The sequence below is a fragment of the Leucopleurus acutus genome (assembly GCF_964270905.1).
Source record: "Leucopleurus acutus genome assembly, chromosome: 9".
Taxonomy (NCBI): Eukaryota; Metazoa; Chordata; class Mammalia; order Artiodactyla; family Delphinidae; genus Leucopleurus; species Leucopleurus acutus.
The window spans coordinates 14,552,020-14,570,986 of record NC_139144.1 but is presented as its reverse complement, the minus strand read 5'-3'; the positions used below and the strand labels follow the sequence as shown (position 1 = coordinate 14,570,986).

The window sequence follows — 18,967 nt, the reverse complement described above, 5'->3', positions numbered from 1 at the left end:
CAGCAGTGAGAGGCCTGCGTACCGCAAAAAAAAAAAAAAAAAAAAGTCAGTTATGGCCATTATTATATTTTTTATGTGAATGGTCTTGTCATTTCTTTTTCCCCCATATATTTGGAATTTTGGTATTCATATTACATTATCAATTAAAGATAATTTCATTAATTTTATTTCCACGTGAGGGGCCTGAGAAGCAGCTATTAAGTTCAATGGTACCTAGTCACATAAGGTGACCTCAGACCTTCACAACCAGTAACTAATTTAATATCAGGGAATTCACTTGGCAGTGGAGAGCATCTGACACTGCAGTAGGTATTTATATTAACATCATCTTCAGAAGGAATCGAGCTTTTGATTTTGAGCCCTCAGTGTGCTAGCTTTGTTGGCATGAGGTGACACGCTCTACCAAAGTAAACCAAGAAAAACAAAAGAAAGAGGATGGCAGTCATCCTGCACTGGCCTAAAAAAGGAGAGCCCATTATCACCATGGAAAACAATATTTATCCAGGAGCCACTCTGCAAAGGCACGGGCTCACCCTAGCAAATGCAAAGACATACACAGGTGGTCTTTGCCCCCAAGAGATGTGATTATAACCTAGTTCATTTTCTTTTCTTCTCTTTTCTCTTCTTTTTTCTTTTCTTATTTTGGAGGGTGGAGGTGAGTGTTACAAAATGTTAGCTACAGTATTTGATGTGTAGGCCTACCTGGGAGATATTATGGGTTCCAGATCATAATAAAGGAAATAATAATCATAATAAAGGAAATAAAGCGCATCACATGAATTTTTGGTTTCCCAGTGCACATAAAAGTTATGTTTACAGTATGATGTAGTCTATTACGTGTGCAATAGCATTATGTCTCAGAAAAAGCCAATGTGCATGGCTTCATTAAAAAATATTTTATTGCTAAAAAATGCTAACTATCAGTGAGCAAATACCGTTGGAAAGATGTCTCCATAGACTTGCTCAGTACAGGGTTTCCAGAAACCTCCAATGTGTAAAAAAATTAAATATCTGCAAAGCACAATAAAAAAAGGTATGCCCGAAATCTGATATGTCATCACACTTCATCAGTCTCAATAACGTTTACGGTAGAGCACAAACATGGGGGAAAAGGACTTGCCTGTGTTAATTTTAAATTGTACTATTAAAATATTCCACACAAGTTACGCCCCCCAATACAAATACAAGGTTTTGCTCAATCTCTACATTTTTACTGGAGGCTTTCCCTGTGAATGAAAATAATGAAATCACTATTACGTATTATGAGCCCATCACCAAGTTTTAAGTAGATGGCTAGGTTGAAGGCTGCTTTGGAATGATTATTAGATGAATTCCCACTAAGCAACTCACACAAGGTGCTGAATCCAGGGAGGGAGGAGAGGACGGAGGGAAACTGAGTAGTAGTTCCGGTCATCCACTTCCACTTTCTTTCTCTAAGCTTTCGCCATCATACTCTATCTTTTCCTAGCGCTTCCTCTGTCTGGAAAGAAATGTATTTATTCTTACTCCCAACTTGCTACTGGTCTCCCCGCTCGGAACCCTAAAAGGCAGTCATAACCATGGTGGCGGCGGGGGGAGCCTCATTTATTTCCAAATCCCTCTCTCTCCCGGCTCATATTAATGATCTACCGTGTCCTGTCCTCTCCCCAGGGGCCAGGAAGTGGACCACTTTTAGTGGGAGAAGCAGCTCTTCACACTTCGGTGAAATAATTCCAGTGAGTCAGGCAGCCTTGGAAAGAGGCACGTTGACTCAACTCAGAGAAGAAAGAGCAGCTGAGTAGAAGAGAACACGAGTACTCATTTCCCCCAGGAGAGAAGAGATGAAGCTGATTTTGTAAAATGAATTAGTTAAGTGGATGGTGAAGTGCGACAGACTGTCGGAGTGCTGGCTTGGGATGCAGCGCTGCTCGCATCCACAGCACGAGACCAGGGTAGCTCTCAGCTCCACTGTCAAGATCTGTGGGGCTCGAATTATTGTAATCAATTAGTAACCGAGGCTGATCCTGCTTTTAAAAATGAATTGCCAAGCTCAGCAGAAGCAGACGGACAGTCCGCAATTCATATTGGTCCATAAATGGGGAAACTTGGGCTCAAAAAACCTGTATGGAAAAGATCGATATTTTGGGGACTTTCCTGGCGGTCCAGTGGTTAAGACTCTGTGCTTCCACTGCATGGGGGCACGGGTTCGATCCCTGGTCAGGGAACTAAGATCCCGCGCGTCATGCAGTGCGGCCAAAAGACAAAACAAAACAAACAAAAAAATTACTTTCAAAAGTAAGCGTGCTTAAATGCATTCTAACACTAAAGCAAAGAAAAAAAAAGCACACACTCAAAATGCAAGAGAAAGAGTGCTTTCTTCATTAATGTGAAAGTAGTCACTTGAAGATACAACTGTTTCTAGTGGAGAGGGAGGTAATATTCCCATTGTCTAAATTTCCAAGTAGAATTTTATTTTATTTTATTTTTAAAATTTATTTATTTATTTTATTTTTTTCAACATCTTTATTGAAGTATAATTGCTTTACAATTGTGTGTGAGTTTCTGCTTTATAACAAGGTGAATCAGCTATACGTATACATACATCCCCATATCTCCTCCCTCTTGCGTATACATATATCCCCATATCTCCTCCCTCTTGCCTATCCCACCCTCCCTATCCCACCCCTCTAGGTGGTCACAAAGCACAGAGCTGATCTCCCTGTGCTATGCGGCTGCTTCCCACTAGCTAGCTATTTTACATTTGGTAGTGTATATATGTCCATGCCACTCTCTCACTTCGTCCCAGCTTACCCTTCCCCCTCCCCGTGTCCTCAAGTCCATTCTCTATGTCTGCGTCTCCAAGTGGAATTTTAAAACAAGTAGTAATCCTTAGCCTAGAGAACACCATCAATTTCCGTAGGTTACAACGATAGCTCCTGGAGTTATGCAACCCCACAGCCCTGATGGAAACAGTGCAGAGCAGGAAGCAGAGAGAAGACCAAGAAGTAGAAATAACCACATGAAATTTCTGCCTTGACCATGTGGCTACAGGTTCAGGTTCTATCATTAACGCTCCAAACGATCTCAGCAACGTCATAAAATATACTCATTGATATTTTTCTAAAACATTGTACTTTTTTCTACATGGCTTAATAAAACATGGACTCTGTGGTCAAAGCAAATGATTTGAGAGAGAACAAGACACTCCAATTAGCTGTTGAACATAAGTTCTGGTGAATTCCGGGGAGAATAACTTTCAGAAGAAAAGGGAAAATTCCCCATATCCAGTGTTTCTTAATTTTCAAACTACTTGAATTAAATAAACATAAGGCAGGAATCATACATTTTTCTGACAACCTTTACATGACAACTCAGGGAAAGATGACACTGACGTTCCACGTCCCCCTTAGAAATCCCACATCTGAATTCATGATTTCGAGTTAAGAAAGGAAATCCTAATACATTCTAACATTATTTCCAGTACTGTATTGGTAACAATTTAAATGTCTATACTCTGTCTAACACTGCCTGACCATACACTCTGGAGAACACTGTGAGAGGAAATCGGGTAAGCTAAAGGCATTCCGTTTAACAAACTGGGCTCTTTAACACACACTGACGCATTTCCGTACATATTTATAAGGCTTGGTGGTTATTATTAGGCTGTAATTGCAGTTGTTCTAACACCTAATAAGCCATGGTTGGAAAAACAAAGGCAGGTTAATTTGTGATTTCCTGTACTCATTCAGAGGCAAATTAAGTGTCAAACAGCTAATACAGAGCATATTTCATTTTCTGAGATTCTAATTTAATTCTGCACCATATCATTGACGCCTTAATACAGGCTGGTTTATCTAAAAAGAGGAGCAATTTACAAACCTCTTTCAATAGAATCATTAATGATAGGATACGATAGCATAATTATCGCAGTGTCTGCCATCCTTCTAAACAGAGACCTGTTGGCATTTCCATCATCAACACACATCCTGTTTCAGGAGACTTACAATTTAATTGTTGAAGTTGACACCACAAGAACAATCCTGTGCACGAAACAATGAGAATATCCCCAGATGTTGTCTACTTATAATTAAAAATATTTATTCTAAAAACTCCGTAAGCTCACTTGATCTCATTTTCTAGAAGCTAATTATAAAACAAGCATTTTGGAATTCAACTTCTAGATAAAATCATTTTATTTTTCCAGGCTACTGCTTTAGCCCCTTGGCAAAGATGCGCTTTTAAGATTTTAGTAACCAAGCTATATTTGCCTAGATTACCCTCCACGCCTAAAATGACCTTGAAGGTCTACTGAGCATGCTTTACTGAGTGCCTGGCCGAGGGTTAGGCAATGCCTGCAAATCTAGCAGGGGCAGTGACTGCTAAACAATAACTGACCAGGCAAGAGGATTTGGCTGCGATAAAGGCACACAAGGTTCTCTGAGGAACAGCCTCTGGGACAGCCAGCAGAAGTGATTTTGAATTAGGCCTTGAGGGTGAGGAGTTTGACCAGTGTTTGCCAAGCAGGGAGGGGAGACCATTGAGGGTAATACAGACAGAATGTCACATTATAAGGCACAGAGGTGACACTGACCCTAGCTTCCCAGAGCCTACTCCAAAAGCTCAGTGTCTCCACCCAGGACCCCGCTATGCCGAGCAGTCCCAGGAGACCACAAAGCACGTGCTCAGCACGCCCTGTGCCCAGCAATGACGCTCCCCTAGCACCTCCAGAGCGTGTGTTGGGAGGCTCAGGACTATCTACAAGCCGTACATCATGAATCTTTGGTAACTAAACATTTAGGCAGCTAGAGAACAATTTAGTCAATTGCTCCAAAATTATCCTAAAGCTTGGCTGAAAAAGCAGGAAGGACGACCATCCCTCGGGATCTGAAGGGCACTGGTTCCACAACCCTCACGGATACCAAAATCCGTGGATCCTCAAATCCCTTATATTAAATGGCATAGTGTTTGCGTGTAACCTATGAACATCCTCCTGGATACTTTAAATCACCTCCGGATTACTTATAATACCTACTACAATGGAAATGCTCTGAAAATAGTTGCCAGTGTGCTGCAAATTCGAGTTCTGCTTTTTGGAACTTTCTGGAATTTTCTTCTCCAATATTTTCAATCCAAGGTTGGTTGAACCCTCAGATGCAGAACCGGAAGACACAAAGGGTTGACTATATTAAAATCTATAAAAATCCCTGCTCGGCAGTCCTGTAGAAAATGCAGCCCTCTCCCCTAGGATTCTCCAAACTTGACCTGCCTTATCCTGTGGTGTTTTTATCTCTAGCGAGCTAATTCTTTGGATACAGCAATTAGGGCCTAGAACATACAGTGTGATCTATACGAGGGCTTGCTGTTCTTACATTCTGCCAAAGAACCAAGACTTGAGATTTTTACTGATAAATTCATATTTGAATTGAATTACAAGGCAAACCATAATGAATGCAGAGGAACTAGTTTATTCTATCATATAAACTCACTTTTTGAAATTTCTCTATAACTTTTCTAATTTCTCTATAATTTTTTAAGAGTGAAGCACTCTGAAATCCCATAGAAAATCTGATTTAAATTACTTCAGCACTTCAGAGACTGGAGTCTGGGAGAAATCATCTGCATCTCCCAGGCCTGGTGGGCCCTTGCTGGCTCTGTACCACAGGGCAGATCCTCGTCTGAGACCCTTGTGGTCCCATCTGTACTGCACAACTTTGGTAGAACAGGATGAATTCCATAGCAGGTTTCGGCCTGAAATGATAATTTCCTTCCCTTTGTATTAGGGGGCTTTCAATTGGCGTCTTGGTTTTATTTGAGTGTATTTTTAGCAGGCTTTAGAAGCCTGTAAATACTTACTTGTGTTCTAGTGAAAAGTTGAAGAATAAAGTCACAAGTTTCTGCATTCTCTCTCCCTAAATATCCACTTCTCCTTTAATGCTTATAGAAATCTGAACACAGATTTATGACTTACCTCCAGGCAAATCTGCTCTGAAATTACAATTCAGTAATGGGAGATAGATCCAGAAAACTGTGGATAAAATATTATATGTGTACTTGGGCATATCGTTAGGGTTGTTAATATCAATTAATTCTGTTCACAGAGGAGGACTTGTTTTAAAACAACTTCATTTTTCTTTGGCGTATATGTAATTACACAGCTGTAACTAAGAGCCATGGAGATGCAATCTACCATCCAAATAACTAGCAGTATTCTTCAAAGTACTGTTTGGGCTTTTCTAACTTTACTGTCTCAGAATGAAGGGTGATTACCAGATACGACTAAATGTAATATCAAAGCCATTCATAACGGTCAGCGGCTCCCGAAGATTGACTCCCCTTGTTAATAGTATATATCAGTTTTCTGGACAATACTGCAAACGAAGACCATTTTAGTTTAGGTGAGGGCTATCCTGACTACCTGATCATCTTTCCCCCCTAACCTGAGTAAGATCACGTTGATTTCCAGGATATTTTCTTCTTCCTTTTTTTCTTTTTTAATTTTTATTTTATATTGGAGTCTAGTTAATTAACAACGTTGTGTTAGTTTCAGGAGTACAGCAAAGTGATTCAGTTATACATATACATGTATACAGTTATACAGTTATACATATACATATACATGTATACATTATTTTATATTGGAGTCTAGTTAATTAACAATGTTGTGTTAGTTTCAGGAGTACAGCAAAGTGATTCAGTTATACATATACATGTACCATTCATAACCGTCAGCGGTTCCCGAAGATTGACTCCCCTTGTTAATAGTATATATCAGTTTTCTGGACAATACTGCAAACGAAGACCATTTTAGTTTAGGTGAGGGCTATCCTGACTACCTGATCATCTTTCCCCCCTAACCTGAGTAAGATCACGTTGATTTCCAGGATATTTTCTTCTTCCTTTTTTTCTTTTTTAATTTTATATTGGAGTCTAGTTAATTAACAACGTTGTGTTAGTTTCAGGAGTACAGCAAAGTGATTCAGTTATACATATACATGTACCTATTCTTTTTAAAATTCTTTTCCCATTTAGGTTATTACAGAATATTGAGCAGAGTTCTCTGTGCTATACAGTAGGTCCTTGTTGGTTATCTATTTTAAATATAGGAGCGTGTATATGTCAATCCCAAACTCCCAATTTATCCCTCCCCTGCACCTTTCCCCTTTGGTAAGCATAAGTTTATTTCCTAGGTCTGTGAGTCTGTTTCTGTTTTGTAAATAAGTTCGTTTGTATCATTTTTTTTAGCCTCATATATGATGTCTGGCTTTTCTTCTTCCTTTTCTAATGTATGTTATCACCCCCATCCTCTCCTTTTATCTTTGTGTAAACTATGTGCTCGATCACATTTGCCATTTTGTTTGGGTGACATTCCCATCAATCAAGTGACCGTTGGTGTACACACCACAGGGGCTATGAAAATTTACCATGAACATTTCATTACGATGCATCCTCATCCCTGGAACAGGACCTTCCCATAACAGAAATTGGAGCATGAAAAACTTCACACCCGCTCTCGACCAAATACACATCCTGAGTGGTAACCTTCCATTAGGCCCAATTTTTTAATTTAGTATTTACAGCCCATGGAACACATGTCAGCAAAACTATATAAGAAATACCTGCCAGCCACCTAGTGTGACAGGCATTCTTCAGGAAGCAGCGGGGATTTGCTTCAGTGAGTCCAGGAACATACAGGCTTGCTGTATTTCAAAAGTAAATCTTAGACTTCTATCACATCTTCAAAGACCAGTAGCTGTGCTGGTAACAAAAATCCTGAGATGGTGAAAGCCAGAATTTTGTGCTGTTTCTTTGACGGGTAAAGTGGTAATACTTACACGTGCAATGGAGGGATCGGAGACGGATCGTAATGGTAACGGCCCTCGTGGTGTCTTGCATCGATTGGTACGGGAGGATGGAATGCAGGAAAGAGATGAGGAGGGTCTGAAAAAGAAAGAAAGTACAGCCTGTATAAATGGAACCCTCTGAAATGGAATGCCAATCCATGAAACCACACTGCTAACACAGTCTTCACAACTGATGCCGAATCTACCTGAAGAATGTGTGGAAGAATTCTTTACAGCTCAGAACCAAGCAGATACTAATACCAGCACCCGAGGCAGTAAAGCCTCTGGATGCAACTTGGACGCAAGCAGGAAAGCAAGAAAGAGAAACAACACGTGCTTCTACCCTGCAAGAGGCCGGCCAGAGGGCAAGGGCCGCCACAAAGCCAAGAGGAACAGACTCCAAGACGCTTTTTTATTTTTAATTTTTATTTTTGGCCTCGCCACGCGGCTTGTGGGATCGTAGCTCCCCAGCCAGGGATTGAACCCCGGGCCCTCGGCAGTGAAAGCACAGAGTCCTAACCACTGGACCGCCAGGGAATTCCCCACTTTTTAATTTTAAAATGACACTGTCAAGAGAGTTTCAGACAAAGACGTAATATCACTACTAGCTTTCATTTCTCCCATACCCATGATGCTTTGTAAGGAAAAGAGTCATGTTCAAAAGTTCCCTGCTAGGACAGGAGTAAAGACGCAGATGTAGAAAATGGACTTGAGGACACAGGGAGAGGGTAGGGTAAGCTGGGACGAAGTGAGAGAGTGGCGTGGACATATATACACTACCAAACGTAAGGTAGATAGCTAGTGGGAAGCAGCCGCATAGCACAGGGAGATCAGCTCGGTGCTCTGTGACCACCTAGAGGGGTGGGACAGGGAGGGTGGGAGAGAGACACAAGAGGGAGGAGATATGGGGATATATGTATATGTATAGCTGATTCACTATGTTATAAAGCAGAAACTAACACACCATTGTAAAGCAATTATACTCCAATAAAGATGTTAAATAAAAAAACAAAAGTCTCTGCTAGAATCCATGGCACGTGTATACACACACACACACAGAGTTTTTTTTTTGCAGTACGCGTGCCTCTCACTGTTGTGGCCTCTCCCGTTGCAGCCTCTCCCGTTGCAGAGCACAGGCTCCGGACGCGCAGGCTCAGCAGCCATGGCTCACGGGCCCAGCCGCTCCACGGCATGTGGGATCTTCCCGGACCGGGGCACGAACCCGCGTCCCCTGCATCGGCAGGCAGACTCTCAACCACTGCGCCACCAGGGAAGCCCCACACACACTCTTTAAAATTTTAAATGCATGCTCCCCCTCCATCTTGTTCTAGGTCAGGCCTCCGGAATCCCAACACAGGGGCAGCAAATGTATAGGCTGGCCAGAGAAATGCTACCTGGCCTGACAGAGGGGGGTTTGGCGCACACTGAAGGTCCCTTCCCTGCGGCCCCAGCATTCCCTTGAGACCCACACCAGCCTCCCCTCCCACTCTCAGCCATCACTGTTTTGGGGTTCCCGTGTATGCACGTACTTACAATAGTTCTCTACCTCCATTTACTCGCCCTGATTACCTCTGACAAATCTGAAAATAAGCTTTTTTTTCTAAATAGTAATTCACTGCAAGAACTGAAAATAGTTTTACCAGATTTTACCATGAGAAGCACCACCGAGACTAAAGTTCTTCCTGAGTTTCAAGAAGCAGTCAGTAAAGAAATCCAAAATCAGGAGGTGAGCCTCCACGGCTCAGAGCCCGATAAGACAGCAAACATACAGGAACTCGGAACTCGTGCTGCAAATGCTACCCTCCACATGTGGTCGTCCTGGAAGCCGGCATGTACCTATCATGTCGCTGCTGCTCAAGAAACACTCCCAGGAATTGACGTGTACACCAAACGTGCCTCAGAAGGGCTTTGAGCTTCTGCTAAAAGTCTGAAGATTTTGCCGAGTGTGGTAGGCGGCAAAGGCAATTCCAAATGACGCCCTGCACACAGGCTCTGAGCGACGGATGGAGAAAGTGACACAGAACCTCCACGCGGGGCAGGGGAGTGGGTGTATCAAACATAGATTAGGGTGTGACTGCACCTCCCACCGTGAACTTCCTTAAGTCCTGGGGGTGACCATTATACATGTGTTTGTTGAATTCAAGTGGTTTTCATTTTCCTCCCTATACATTTCTCTTTTTTCCAAATTTTCTTCAACAAGCATCTTTCAGAATGTAAACAAAAGAACTTTAAAAAAAATAATTATGATGTCTTACTTTCCTTTTTTGAGACTTTGCCCCTGTTGCCTTCCTTTGAGAATCTAAGAATATGGTTAGGAGGAAAAAATAAGAGAGAAAAACTATTAATGTACAGCATGACAGCACTGACAGCACTATGAAGGCACCCAAAGCCAAGTTCCACCAGATTTAGAACCCAGAAGAAGAGGTTCTACAGCACTGAAAATGTCAATTACTCACTGTATTTTGTGCTTGTCATACGATAAAGCAGGGAGGGAGCGATACAAGGGAGAAAAGGAAGTATCTTAGTAATGTCTCATCACTGTCACCATGATATCATAACGTACAACGATGCTGCAAATTCAACAGGTGAGGGATGTGCTGACTGCCTGATCACACTTTATACATTTTATAAAGTCCATATGAAAAAATCATTTATATTTTAAATGCACCACTTAGGATTTAATATGAGAGGATGTTGGAATTGGTTTTTTTGGTAACACAAATCTTGATAGTTGGTGTGCTAAGTTGAAAAGTTTACCCAGCAATGTCCTGCAGAGCCCAAATGTCCTATTTCATTTAACCATTTTGTTAGAAAATGATGTATCTTTCCTAAAACAACGTAAAAGTGAGTGGAGTAATCTTTTTCATGAGTTTGAAAGTCTGACACCTACTCAGTGAATGTTTCCTGATTTTAAATTTCGAACAGGCCCAAATGAATCATTGGCATTCGGGATCAGGTGGGCCTGAGGTCACGGGGATCGGGGGTCAGGGAGATGGCGAGCACACCCAAGCCTAGTTCTTTCTCTTCTTCGCCTGTTAGTGGTCACTGCTGATTCGAACAAGGTTGTTTCCAGCAGACTTCAAACTTAACACGTGTCATGGGCACTTGGAACCTGGAGGAATAAACCTACTAGGAACTGGGTGTAAATTAAGCATTCATACCGTCTGACACACCTGCTAAGGTTTTTCCCACACATCATTTTACATGGCGTTTTTTTTTGTTTTGTTTTGTTTTTTGCGGTACGCGGGCCTCTCACTGTTGTGGCCTCTCACTGTTGTGGCCTCTCCCGTGGCGGAGCACAGGCTCCGGACGCGCAGGCTCAGCGGCCATGGCTCACGGGCCCAGCCGCTCCGCGGCATGTGGGATCTTCCCGGACCGGGGCACGAACCCGCGTCCCCTGCATCTGCAGGCGGACTCTCAACCACTGCACCACCAGGGAAGCCCTATATGGCGTTTTGAGGGACTTTGTGACAACCATGTCAGAGTTGGAAGATATTTTCACTTCTTTACTTCCTGGCTCTTGGCTGTATGCTGTGTGATTAAATTCTCTGCAACAGATAAGTGGGTGTTAACTGTATCTGCTCTTCTCTATGTGGGTGCAGCTGTGAATTAAGAAGAAGCACAAATCCAGATTTTTCACACACACCAGGGCTCAAAATGTGTGAACTGATTGTACATTCAATATATGCCTCATATATCCAGGAAATAACAATCATTATTTTTTTATATGAGTATTTATAATAACATTGCAAAGATTACATGCATAGGGGGTGAAAACCAGGCACATAATTCAATAAAATCAAAAGCATGTACCCAAGCAGTATAAATCTTTACCCCAAGGAAAACTACAAGACTATTACAGATATTTAAAGGCATTGCCATCCTTTTACTTTTAAGACATTAACAGGATTTAAATTCACTGTCGCTCTCACTCTCTCTCACCCTCTCTCTTTCTTTCAGAATGAGAGAGAAAATGACCCAGCATTGAAAAACTATTTAAGAGAAAAGGGTTAGGGTTAGGGTTAGGAATTCCTGGGGCATTTAGTAGTCATTTCTCACCGTTGAGTGTGCTTTGTGAGTTTGAAAGTTAATTCTGAATGAAAGTATGCGATGCATCTTGCAGCACTGTTTACTCGAAATGTTTATTTATGTCCCAAGGAAATTGATGAATTCCATATTCTGGAATCAGGTTAAATAGAGAGCCAAAAAATATGGATATGATCTGATTTCATCAAAGACATCTGATTTTAGTTTAAGCATTTTTATTTCTATTTGTTTCCTTCTCGATTTAGTTGAAAATAACTAAAATTACTATTGGTCTCCTGGACCAACAAAGTCTGTGCAAACAATTACACCTCATGTCAGTTATCAGTGGAAATCACACCTCTTAAGCCGCTTTCTGGTAAACGCAATGTAACAGCCCTCTTCCAATTCAAGACACGCTTGACCACAGCTTAACAGTAAAAACGAAGAATAAAAAGCAGGACGAGCATGTCCTTTAACATATGTGGCATCACATGACATTAATCCCAACACACCTCTCAAGAAAAGAAAATGCTTGCCACTCCTCAAACATGGAGTGCTTCCCTTGCATCTCAGCTGGTCGTTTCTATGTGGAAGATCGCAGTATATTCCATCACGAGCCCAAGAAGCTGTCCAAGAAAACCCACAGGACGAGAACAGGCCCATGTCGCCAGCAGCCGCCATAATTACCCACCTCCCGGTTTATTATTTACACATGAGCAGCACAGCTGCAGAACATCATAACTCAGGGGTATGTGTAATAAGTCACCGCACCGCAGCCATCTCCTGCTCTGGCCCTTGACAAAACACCACATGATGACTTTTCCAAAGTCGGGCAAAAACTGCTGAAGCAGAAGGAAGTGCCGCTAAACCTGGCTCCCTCCTATTTATCATACAATTTCCTGACTGATGGTTCCACAAACCAGCTGCTAAGTGCTGTGTACTCTGCTGTCAGCAACCTAACGGGCTAAATGGAAGACAGGGAGAATAATGTGCAGAACTGGGGGAATCAATTTTACTGAAGGAATTAACACTCTGCCAGGTGGGGGAAGTCTGGGGAGCAGTGGGAAGCAGTCAACTGTCCATGCTTTGGGCGGCAAAGATGATTTATTACAGACTCGCAAGAGGTTTGACTATTGGACCAAATTCCTCTTAGACTAAAGGGAGATTTGCAGAGTGCCTATTATCCTAGGCACGAGTGGAAGAGTCTTTAAACCCCATAAATATGTAACTGGCTTGACACATGTTTAAACTGAAATGCATAGTAACAATATTTGTGCTGGGTATAGTTGTCAGTATTCGATTTCACACTGGCTGTCATCAGGCTGTGCGGTGAGCCTCTCATTAGGAATGAGAGGCATTGATTGTTAGGTCTCCTCACAACAGCCTGGGCTGATCATAAAACCTGTGGCCAGGAAAAGACACTGGGAGGTTTATCTTCAGTTGTTGCATCCTTCTCCCAAGAAATAGTTTTAATATCCTCAGGCTATGAGATCTCTCCGATGCCATTCTGGGAAACTGTCTTTTAAGGTTTGAAATTTACATACAAAAATTGTAGATTAAAAAAGAGAGATCAAAGTCCCCTCCATTTGTGCCCTGAAGGAATAATTCACCTCATGATATTTGAGTGGCCTGAAAGTGCCCAGGACACAATACAGGAAGACCCACAAGAGTAAACTGCCCAGGGCATAAATTCTCCTGGCTTATTTAAATCCTGAAGTCATCTGTTCACTGACTTTGGAATTTACTCTAGACCTGCACTAGAGATGATTTTTCTTGTCACTAGGGTCAGCCCTGCCTGTAGGAATGTCCAGTCCCCTCCAATTCACTCAATTGCCTGCCATCAGTAGAAATCTTAAAACCCAACGTGGGCAACATCCACTTTGCCAAAACCAAAGGAATCATCCGGCATCTGTCAAAGGAGAGGTCTCAAGAGGGGGAGAGAGGGGCCCTCACCACTCCGATGAGATGGTGGAGTGGCACCCAAGTGTCATCTCTGCCTCTTCCCCCGCTGAGTGTCTCCAATCATTACCTTGACACCTGCAAGACCTTTTCCAGGGCTCAGTGGCCTAAGGAACACATCCATGTGGACGGACTCCACACCCAGACTGACTCCCCATTCAGACATCCTTGTGTTCCTGCCTGTGGACAGGATTATACCGTGGACAGGAATATGCCTGTGGATAACACAGCACCAACAAGGGGCTCGTCTGCCCCTCTGAGGACAGCCCCGGGATGCCTGACCGGGAATGTCTAAAGCATGTGGCCCTGCTGGTCTGCTATGAGCAGAATCTAAGGCGTGGAACCCCAAAGGGACCAGCTGTGGGCTTGCTGGACATCCAGGTGGCATCATCCCATGAAGCAAGCGCTTCATGGAGCAACAGGAATCTTCTTTCCAGTCCTACATGCATGTTGTGTGCAGCTGGAAGCATCTCCAGCGTCGTTAGTGTAGATCATCTTGTTTATAAGACCCTCTGTAATGCGGTGCAAGTTTTAAGGAAATGCAGTTATAGTATACTCGAGACATCTGATAGATGCCTTGCATAAAAAAGATCTATTATTTTGTCTCTTTATACCATGGCAGGAAGTTTAACTTGTGGAGCATACGCTATGGGGGGGAAACTCCTGCACTGGGCAGTTTTTAAATTTCTTTTTTTTAAATTAATCTATTTACTTTATTTATTTATTTTTGGCTGTGTTGGGTCTTTGTTGCCGCGCGCGGGTTTTCTCTAGTTGCGGCGAGCGGGGACTACTCTTTGTTGCGATGTGCGGGCTTCTCATTGCGGTGGCTTCTCTTGTTGTGGATCACAGGCTCTAGGCACACGGGCTTCAGTAGTTGTGGCACATGGGCTCAGTAGTTGTGTCTCGCGGGCTCCAGAGTGCAGGCTCAGCAGTTGTGGTGCATGGGCTTAGCTGCTCTGCAGCATGTGGGATCTTCCCGGACCAGGACTCAAACCCGTTTCCCCTGCATTGGCAGGAGGATTCTTAACCATTGCGCCACCAGGGAAGCCCCTGGGCAGTTTTTATAAATAAAGTTTTATTGGAATACAGGTGCCATTTCGTTTGCATACTGCATATGGCTGCCTTCAAACTGCAAACTGCAGAGACACAGTTGGAGAGCTGCGACAGAGAAACACATGGCCCACGAAACCTAATATATTTCTTTTGGCCCTACAGAAAACGGTTTGACAAACCCTGTCCTTAGCATACCCCAAGAAAGTAATTCTCAGAAATGTTTACAACTCAGAAAAACCACACACCATTTTTTTTTTATGGATACGTAGTTTCTGAGTGATAACACTGTATGTGTGAAATACCGATATGCCTATTTGTGTGACTTAAAAAATCTCTACAGTAGAAGTGTCCAATCTGACAATTATTCAGAAAAAGGATACTTACCCTGTGATTTTATTTATCATAAATAAATTCTAAGATAAAAATGATAATGGATGAAATTGACTGTAAATCTAGCAAATGATGGCAATAAACACTTAACATTTGCAAATTTAGGTTTCCTTATAAGTAAAACATACACGAAGTTACGTAGAAAGCTGATTAACAAAACTATGTTATGTATAAAACCCAAGCAATTTTTACTTCTGGCAACCACCCAACATTCCTGACTCCTCTTTTTTTTGGCCTCACCGCATGGCATGTGAGATCTTAGTTCCCTGACCAGGGATCAAACCCGTGCCCCCTGCAGTGGAAGTGCAGAGTCCTAACCACTGGACTGCCAGGGAAGTCCTTTTCAGATAGCAATCTATTATTTCTTCTGTGCCAAGCATGCAGATATATTAAATTAATCTAATATTTTAAATAGATCTAAGTGCTACCCAGCACTACACTCTGGTCATATCACAATCCATCCAGGCCATGATCCTTTTACAAACATAATTATGTGTTTCCACAAGAAAATGACAAATAGCCCTCTGCAAGTAAATTAACAAGAAATCTGCCTTTACTACCTCAAATGTATCCTGGGTAGTGAACAAACAGTTGAGCTCGCCCCTTCCTGGTCCCTTTTAATTTCTTTTATCCACTAGTCTTTGCAAGCTTCTCAACTAAAAATCACATCCATTGGATTCCCAATGGCAGAAATAGACCACATCTGCCTACTGACCGACCAATAAAATCCTTCCATCCGCAGCCTGTGGAATGCGCCTTGCCTATGATCCCATATATATGCAGCCATCATATTTTTGTTGTTTCCAGCTTTCCTGCCAAGATCAGAGAAAAAAATAAACAGAGGGAAAAGCAGCAAAGAGAAATAAGAGAAGGTTTACAGCCATTATACTGAAACTGCAAAACTGTCCAAGGGAAATCACATGAAAACATATAAGGAGTCACTATATTTAAAAGTGACAAATCCATTTACTTGAACTATGCTAATGGTGTATGTTCTTATGAAAGCATGGAACTTCTTACCAGTGACAAATTCTTATGTGAATGACCATTTTTTTGTATAGCACAATTTAAAAGCAAAATTCATAGCTTCAAAAATACACATTTGGGAGTCTTTTTTTTTTTTTTTTTCGGTACGCGGGCCTCGCACCGTTGTGGCCTCTCCCGTTGCGGAGCACAGACTCCAGACGTGCAGGCCCAGCGGCCATGGCTCACGGGCCCAGCCGCTCCGCGGCATGTGGGATCTTCCCGGACCGGGGCACGAACCCGCGTCCCCGGCATCGGCAGGCGGACTCTCAACCACTGCGCCACCAGGGAAGCCCAACACATCTGGGATTCTTAACGCTGATGAAGTGAAGGCAGAGAATAAAACGTTTCCAGGAAAGCATCTGGTATCTCAGCTCTAACTACAGAAGCCTTAGAGACACAATGAATTCAGAGGTTGCCTGGTTTAGCTAGTAAACCGACAATTAACAATGATGATGAGATCTAGAAGCTGTGTCCTGTCTAAAATAACTCAAAAAAGAGCTTCCAAATGTTTTTTTTTCAATGTTGCAAAATTAGCAGAAGCAGGTAGCAAAATATAAAAGCAAAGGAATACAATGCTTTACGTTTCATAAAACTCACGTCCGTTTCTTCATGGGATCCTCTTGACACCCCTAAAATCATCACTTCCAAGGCTTTATTATTATCCCCCTAAGTCTTGTTTCTCTTTATTTCCTATTATCACACGATCCTGAGGGCTACGAAGGGAATATTCCATTATCTGCTCAGAAAAGCTAAATGAGGTACCCAAAGTCACAGAAACCAAAGCCTTGTGATGCAAGTCGGTGTTTTTTCTATTCCACCCCCAGAGTTGGCACTCCCAGCACAGCCCCAGACACCGTCGTGGAGCCCCACCTCGAGGCTCAAATCCTGCTCCGAACCAGGAATCAGGAAGAGCTCTCAGGCACGCAAACCCCGGCCTCCTGCGTGGTAACTGCCTGCGCTGTGGCTCAGAGCATCAGAGAGCTCACCTTTACCTTTCTCTCCAGAGTTCCACAGCAGAGAACAAGGCCGCTAAGTCAAAGAGAAACCACCCATCCAAGTCCACCCTGAGAAATATTTGGAAGGCACTGGAAAACCAGCAGTGACCTTCAGGGTGTGTTGGTCAGAGTCTGCGTGGCCATTAAATAATGAATGAGGTCCACATTCATTCCGCTCAAAATCAGGCGAGAAGCTGTCGCGGAGTAGATTGTAGACTCTTCCTCCACCACCCACCCCATTTTAGTTCCTGTCCATCAACAACTAAAGGTCTTCGAAGGTTTGCCCCATTAATAGAAATTAATGATACTAAAACAATCATGAGTATAAGGACAATTAGTGAATACTTTAATATATGTCAGGTGCTGGGCTAAATAAATAAGCCTTTTACACTCACGAGCTCATCTATTTCTTCCTTTGACCCTGGAGAGCAGGAATGAGTCTGCCCATTCTTCCAGACAAGGGAACTGGTTAAGGGCCTTATCCAAAGAAATGAAATGCAGGGACAGAGTGGCAGAGCTGGCGTCCTTTTTACTCCAAAGCCCCTACTCTTAGCCATTCTGCTTCTTACCATGACACAGTCAGAGCTCAGGCTTCTTATCATCTCTTCTCTAAACGATATTCTCCAGACTTACATCCCTAAGCCTTAGACTGGACCATGGTCCTTCCTGCTCCCCAGATCTGCAGTGGTCCAGGAGAGCCTTCCCAGCCCCGCCCAACCCTTTACCATGGCATTCAAGGCCCCCAACCCCCAGCTACATTCAGAGTACTTCCCCGTCCGAGATGCAGGGCTGCCTTCATTGTTATGGCTTATGCTGCGCCTTGCTTGAGAAGTTCTCCCCCTTCTCCGAATCCAACTCTCTCTTCAAGACTCAGTGCAAATGTCACCCCTTCAGTCAAGCCTCCCTGAGTCCCTGTGGGAACCACTTGCTCCTTCTTCCCTTCTTCATTCTTCAGGTTATTGGGGACCGCCCCGGACAAACTCTATTTACCCACATCTCCTCTCTCCCTGATGCTAAGCCTGCTGAAGGCCCTGTGTTCCTACTCAGAAGCTCTCCCTCACACTGAAGCCCACGCTGTACGCACAGCTGTGGCGGATAAACACACACACAGGAGGGGCACTCACTGTGTTCCTGGACCATGCCAGGCCACCTGGGGATGAGGCCCTGCCCTGACACTGCTGTCAGACCAGAACCATCTGCGTTCCCTCCCAGGCTGTCTGGGGCTCGAGGGCAGAAGAGGCTCACTGTACCACACACCCAGTAGGAACTCAATTCATGTTTCTTATCAGAAAGGTGAAGGAGGAAGGAAAGACAAGAAAGGAAACTGAGGCCAAATAATAGCCGCAGTGAACCAGGCCCGTCTGGCACTGCAGGACCCTTCCATCTGCCTAACAGGCCAAACCAGGGCACCCCAAAGGCCCCACCATCTTTCCGAATCCTCCCCATGCAGCTTCCAGGCACCCCACGCCCAGAGCCAACTCCAGGCAGATGCCTGCATACCCTGAGCTAAATCATAGCTCTGAAGTTCACCTTCTATCCCCGCAAGGCTGCCCGCTTCCCGCCAGGCTGGAGTCACCTCATGTGGACGTGTGGTGTCCTCACCCCATCCCACCCTGCCATCCCCCTAAGATGGAGCAGACAATGGTGGGCAGTCCGCAATAAGCGCCCCACGTTGGGTCTTTTCCAAGACGCTGAATG

General features: G+C 43.4%; 1 protein-coding gene across 1 annotated transcript in view; it reads right to left on the bottom strand.

The window, feature by feature from the left end:
• The window catches only part of GLI3 (GLI family zinc finger 3), a gene marked incomplete at its 3' end in the record, with an annotated part of 271,120 nt that overhangs the window by 108,123 nt on the left and 144,030 nt on the right, over nt 1–18,967 (bottom strand). Inside the window, exon 4 of the mRNA XM_082845989.1 lies at nt 7,812–7,917. Coding sequence (XP_082702115.1) covers nt 7,812–7,917 — 106 coding nt within the window. The remainder of the gene's footprint in view (nt 1–7,811; nt 7,918–18,967) is intronic.